Raw genomic sequence first — 7,076 nt, forward strand, 5'->3', positions numbered from 1 at the left:
CTTGATTCAAGTCTAAACGGCTTGAAACTATTCAAATTTAAGGGATAACAAAATAAGATATGAAAACCAATTCCCTTCGTACAGAAAGTTACTTGCATTTTTAAACCAGAACGAACATTCACATATTTTACAGGAGCTTGTCAATGCAATGCAAGCAAACGATAAGGCAAACAGCACCAAGCCAGAATACTAGGGCCAAAACAAATGTGTTCCAATAAAACTTCAAATAAGAGGTTTCAATCCGTAAATTGTAACATAGATGAGCCATGGTGCTCCTGATTTGCGGTCAGCAATGACGTATTTCTTCCTTGGAATCAGTCTGCAGTCCAGCTCTGCTCCACAACTTCTCTAACTCTGCGGTTGTAATCCCTTTTATTCTCACTGAACATCCGAGCTGCTTCCGAATTTGCAGGTGAATTGGGGTTAGGATCACACAGCAATGACTGCAACAATAAGAGTGTCAGTCATTCGCAAACAAGAAACCCATGGTTTAATTTTTTAATTTTTTGTAACTCTTCTATTTTTCAAATTTCTTTTATTTGTGGCCAAGTACGAGAGAGCCATAGTTTTAATCAAGCTTTTAATATTCCACTGTATGTATGTCCCCAGTAGGATATACTAAACGGCTTAGCTTAACTCTCTTGACTCACTTTTTACGGATTATCATCTTGCCCTCTCACCAACTTTGCTCTCTGAAATGACCATCCTATGTGTATAATCCAGCACCACTACCACCCTGTCTCCTCTCCATCTACCCAGCAAAGGATAGTCCAAATTAATGAACAAATTTCAAGCAAGATCCTTATAAGCAAATTGAGGTCTACCAACAGCACTATTTCCCTGCTGCAGTACAGCAGAGTTAAAATGCTTAAAACTAAGGAGTGCAAAACCTTAAGTGCGTACTCTTCACTTAAGGTTAGGAAGCAATAATTGTTTGACACAGAGCTTCCATCAAGAATCTGGCAAAGTAGGAGGACAATATGCCTAGAGTCTTAAGGGTATGCGTATCATCCACGTAATAAAAATTTCTACTTCTGCTTGGGGATCTATGCCTTGAACTGCGACTCCAAGTAATCTCAGAGAGACATATGCACACACAAATACATTAAGATAGGGATCTAATATCATTTTTACTCGGCCAAGATAAACCTTTACCCTTGTCAACATCCAAATACACACAAGAAATTGGTCACCTCATTAATGGATGTACTTTTCATGCAATATATTCAAGCACCAACATCGTACACGATTCTAAGTTTTTTCTCTTCTTTTTTTGGGTGGGTCTTGAGTAGCGAGAGGAATTCATGTAAAGTTAAACACCAGTAGTTATGGATTGAGTAAACATCTTCATGCAGAATATTACTTGCACCTGATAATAAGTTGTACGAAATTCACTTGCGATCATAGCTGTGAATGACACAAAATATGAGCGTAATATCGAGTTAAGGTTAAACAAACATACAGTTTCGCTCCATGATCCAGCAGCTGTGGCAATCGACAATTAAGCGTGAAGTACACAATCTCTAATTACCATGTACTCTCAATACCGGGAGACCTAATAGAGATGAGTTATCACACCCCGTTAACTACGTATTAAAGAAAGGAAAATATGCTTAGGGTTTTTCTTACAATAACTAAAGAAGGGAAGTTGGTCTGTGTTTATAGAGAAGCTTCAGGCCTATAATTAATTGGGTCTCACTTATCTACACACACAACTCAATTAGATGATTAGGCTTTATATATCTTATTTACGACTTGGGTCAAGCCACTACCCTTTTCTGTCAACAAACCAATCAATGTACAGTCCAATTCCAACATTCTCCACTTGGACATCGTTATTGAAAGTAAGAACAATATTTGGAAAAATTTAGATTTATGAAAAATCATTTTAGAAAAGAAACAAGACTTTATAGCGACCATGTTGCTAATATAATCGGGGATAGAATGGCTCTAATAATTCAAGTTCCAATTGAAAACACTAACAGTGAACCATAGAAGACACTATTTCAAGGTATGAATACTATATATGATCACAAACAGTGCAATTTCCATCAACATGAATGGATCAAGCATGTTTACTAAGTATGTTATCCTTTCTAATCAAGACAAATATAACAGCTCCTAGAAAGTTTTTATTCTCCAAGTGACAGAGAAAACATATCAGCTCTAAGAGATTTCTCTTATGCCTAGATAATCAAGGTAACAAGCCACAAAACCCAACATTACCATGAGTTTAACAATAGTTAATCGGAGACAATAATGAAGCATTACTCTCAGTATATACATGACAAGCATCAATTAACACAAGATTGAATATCAGGAAGGTGATATGCATTAAACAACAACTGCAAGTCATATTCCAATGACACTTCCCGAATAGGCAATTCAAGATTTAAACTTGATGGGTTCAACTTTTAAGGTTCTTAGCATTGAACTCATTACAACAACAACAACAACAACAACAACAACCCAGTATAATCTCACTAATGGGGTCTGGGGAGGGTAGGTTGTTTCCGATAGACCCTCGGCTCTCTCCCTCCAAAAACTCCCCACTTTGCTCTTGGGGTGATTCGAACTCACAACCTCTTGGTTGGAAGTGGAGGATGCCCACCACTAGAGCAACCCACTCTTGTCTTAGCATTGAACTCATTGTACTTCTAAAAACCATGGATTCAGAATTTAATATTCGTTAAAAAATTTAGTAGTTTTTCATATAAATCTATGCTCCGTATAACAAATATTTGGTTCAATGGAAGCCGTAGATTACAACTCCATCTGCCACTACTTTCCACTAACCAAAGACATCAAAAGACTCATATTCTTAAGCATGTTATTTAAAAACTATTATTCCCTCCGTTCCATTTGTATGCGAATGTGGTTGACTGGAATTTTTGAAATTATATAAAACTTTTGACACGTGAGCCAAATATATGCAAAGTAGCAAAAGTATTCTTTTAGACAAGTGGTGGTGAGAGTTCCAAATGCCTTTTCATTTTCTCTTTCCTGAAGGAATGAACAATGTATATCAAATGAGCACCAATAAGTCATGTCATCAGGGGAAAAACGGGAATGCTACGATTAAATAGTCTCCAAAAAGAAAAGGATGCCATTCTGTCAGCGCTCTGTGCTACTCTTCAACGTCCCCTTTGGTTTTAAATGCCTATTTATAATCACTAAGGTAAAATTTAAAAGATAAATCAACAAACTCCCATACTCCATGGAGCACTTCTGACCCTCCATCTCTTCATATAATTTTTCAGCTCATAGAGAGACTCGTAAACTCCAATGTAGACTATGAAACAAGACTCTCATTCTATCTCCTCAATGCAAACTATTATTATTATTATTATTATTATTAAATTTTTTTTATATTAATTTATTATAAACTCGGTACCAAGCTGGTACTAAAAGGAAGAAAAGAAAAAGAAATCCTCAACGCCAGTTTTCAATACATGGAGAGCCTAAACTCCATATTGATAACACATGGAGCAGAAAAAGTACTTGACCATGTGATAATGGATATTTGGACTAATTATTTTGTCTGATTGAGCCTTTGGACAGTGGCCCACTAGAAAGGAATTTTGGCATTGGACAAAAGAAAAAGTTAGGTAAATAATTGTACATTGGCCTGATAGATTTTATATATATACATAGAGAGAGAGACACACATTCACACATTGGCTTCTGTTACAAGTGTTTTTCTATTATCAAATTTTCCAGAAACTTTCTTTGACTAGACAGTGTTGTAGACATTTCTAGACAATCTAGAACTATAAAACCTGCAGTTCTAGGTAAATATGCTTGAGAAACAATCTATGTGATTTTTTTACCAATTGCTTCATCACCATATATAAACAACAGATCAGAGGGAAAATGAGCAATATGGAATGTAAATGTAGCTATGTAGCTCAAAAGTAAAACAAAGGGAAATCAAGCTGTCACAAGGATGATGTCTCTGACTCTATAGAATCAAGCTACTGCTTGCAACTCATAATTCTCATAACATAGCGATGGTTTCAACCATCGGCTTTAACAGTAAAGCTCAGGGCAAAACAACTGTATCCTTATGCAACAAGACTTCTTGTTAGTTTTTTCTAGACATGGCTAACTGAAAGAATGTGACATCTAAAAATCAATTACAGCCCTATACCTGAATGGATGTAAGTATAGCTGCAACATCATATATTGGACTCCATTGATTTTGAAGAATATCCAAACATATACTTCCATCTGCATAAACTGGAAAAAAACAAAAGGTAAATCCCAGACTTAAAATTGACTTTCCCTATTCTCTGATTTAACAAATAAAAATTAAATCTTCCACTCCAACTTACTGTTAGGATGAAACATGCGAGAAACAAACCGCACGGTTGGTGGCTTATTGGGGTAATCCTCAGAGAATTGAAGTGTCAGCTTGAACGTACCTGATGCTCTCAAATGGTACAGTTACAATCAAACTAGCTAATTCATGTCAGAACAAAGAGAATTTTGAAAAATAAATACAATTCATATTATGTCGGAAAGATGGGAAAGTAACAAAAGCTACCGGAAAGCATAGAGTAATACACGACAAAATAAAAGCAAATGGAAAAGACATGAGTGGGAATGCTTGGAGCCTTGGACTGGGAGAACAAAGAAAGGATTCAAGCATTTACAACACTAGAATACGTATCACCTCCTTTGATGATTGATGCCATTTCATCAGAATTTTTCTTTCCGTCATTGTGTCCGGGGAAGGGACAAGGATTAAGAAAAGGAAACGGCTGAGATGATTAAAAAAACATTGAATTGTATAGACAACTAAGCATTAAACAGTAGACGTGCGCCAACTACTACGCTTTAACATTCTTCTTCCATTCTGCACTAACAACCGAATGCAAGGATAACTCACCACCATCCCAAGGAGTGTCATCAGGACTGCAGGTTACACCAAAACGAAAAGAAACCAGAAAGTAGATTATTCAAACCATACGAAAACAACTTCCCCAAACCGACATCAAACACATCTTTGACACATTTTAATTATATGACTCACCCAAATATCACGGCATTCCAAAGCATAATGTTGTTGTCTTGAGGTGCACCACTAATACCAGCAGGAGGGTCCTGCTGCAACCTCTTGAAATCTCTCATCAACCTCTTTCTAGCCGGAGTCGACATTGTAACCACCTGCAAATTCACAAGGTAAAATTAACAAAGTAAAAGAAGAAAGAGGAGTATCATTTAGGTAAGATACCAACCAAAGAGAACTACTATTGAGCTTTCTCTATTTTGTTAAAGTGAGTGACCATATCTCATCTAAAAGCTTAAGCTAATGTAGAGAGCACATACTTAATTATGCCTTAAACACGCCCTATCATGTGTGGGCCTAATTCTTTTTCATAGGCCGAAATGTTTTGATAGTGTGGCCGTAGGATTCGAACCAAAGCTCGATACCATCTCATCCAAAAACTTAAGCCGTTAGAGAGATCACACTTTTATTCACTTAATTATGACTTCAACATAGTTTTCCCTTTTCTCCTAAGTTAAAACATTCATTATTAAACACCACCGTTGGGGTCAAAAGTATGTAAAGGCTATTTATATGACTTAACACGAATTCATCCTCAAGTATCTATCGAATTCTCAGTTTGCGTAACTCATTGATCCAATTCTACTCACCTCAATTATAGTTAAAGAGCTCATAATTCCAGCAAAATAAATTACAACAACCAATTGTAGCGCACAAGAATTAGGGCTAGGTACAATTTCACTTATACAACAGTATTTACTGAGAAATCTATGGGCATACCAATACGAAAGAAACAAGGCGGTGAGCTAGGGTTTTGGTTTGATCTGCGTTGAACTCCTGCTTCGTGTTCTCGGAGGTGCCCCCTGGAGTTCGCAAACCGAAGAGGAGAGAGAAAAGAGAAAGAGAAAGGAATATATTATTGAGAAGATGTAGGTGCGCCATGAGCCTTGTGTCGGGCCCACTTTAGCCGGTCAGCGGGTCCCACCAGGGAATCTCACTATAGTGCAAAAATTCATGAATCATCCCACTTGGCTTTGCATGTTAACCACAGTATCCTCTTTCAGATATTTCAGTTTAGTTCCAATTTTTGGGCCACAAGCGGTGATTTGGAAATGATCCCTCAATCTTAGCAGGCGTTTGGACAAAAGAATTGTAAAATTCGTAAAACTGATTTTTTTGGTCCAAAAAAATTTCAAGTGAAAATTGTATTTGAAATTTACCCGTTTGGACATAAAATTTGATGGAAGATTTTTTCAAAAATATTTTAATTTTTTCCCGAAATCAGCGTTTGGTCATAAAATTTATAATTTTTACTTGAAAATACATTTTGAAAATTTTTGAAAATTTGAAAAAACTGCAAAAAAATATTTTTCAAAATTTTCACTCACAAAACTTCAAAAATAACCCAAACTGAAATTTATGTCCAAACACAACTCTAAATTTCAAATACCATTTTCACTTGAAAAATATTTTCACCATTTTTTCGAATTTTACAATTCCTATGTCCAAACGCCTACTTAGAATTGTATTTGGACATAAATTTCAGTTTTGGTTGTTTTTGAAGTTTCGTAAGTAATTTGAGTGAAAATTTTGAAAAACAGCTTTTTGGAGTTTTTTAAATTTTCGAAAATTTCTAAAATGCATCTTCAAGTGAAAATTGAAAATTTTATGAACAAACGCTGATTTCGAAAAAAAGTGAATTTTTTTTTGAAAAATCTTCCATCAAATTTTATGTCCAAACGGGCTCTATAATTACAAAATTGGAATATCATATGGTTATTACCAAAACAAAAGTTTTTAGGTCGCGGCTTATTTTTAAAATTAAGAATTCTATTGATTTTTGTATACGGGTAAAATCGAGCTCAATGTTCGATCGGGCATCTGAAACGGTAGGCCAGAATCGGCACATCTGTAATCAGGTAAAAATCGAAGTTCAAAGTTTCGATCTGACTTCCAGCATGGTCAGCAAAGATCGGAATATGATATTTGAGATCGGACCCAAAGCATTGTCAAAACTAGCCATCGAGACCATCGGATTTAGCCTCGAATCAACCGAAGGCGTAAC

The 7,076-nt window shown here is 35.9% G+C and overlaps 1 protein-coding gene across 1 annotated transcript; it reads right to left on the minus strand.

Annotated features, from left to right (window-relative positions):
- Positions 1 to 75: 75 nt before the first annotated feature.
- Positions 76 to 6,024, minus strand: LOC107816778 (ubiquitin-conjugating enzyme E2 2). The gene is made up of 6 exons (XM_016642523.2): positions 5,792 to 6,024; positions 5,036 to 5,169; positions 4,892 to 4,917; positions 4,335 to 4,424; positions 4,151 to 4,239; positions 76 to 443 (listed from the first exon to the last, which is right to left on the minus strand). Exons 1-6 carry the CDS (start codon positions 5,951 to 5,953, stop codon positions 315 to 317), a joined length of 630 nt encoding a protein of 209 aa, XP_016498009.1. The 5' UTR covers positions 5,954 to 6,024; the 3' UTR covers positions 76 to 314.
- Between the last annotated feature and the right edge of the window lie 1,052 nt (positions 6,025 to 7,076).

Source organism: Nicotiana tabacum, chromosome 22 (assembly GCF_000715075.1).
Source record: "Nicotiana tabacum cultivar K326 chromosome 22, ASM71507v2, whole genome shotgun sequence".
In the NCBI taxonomy this organism is placed as follows: domain Eukaryota; kingdom Viridiplantae; phylum Streptophyta; class Magnoliopsida; order Solanales; family Solanaceae; genus Nicotiana; species Nicotiana tabacum.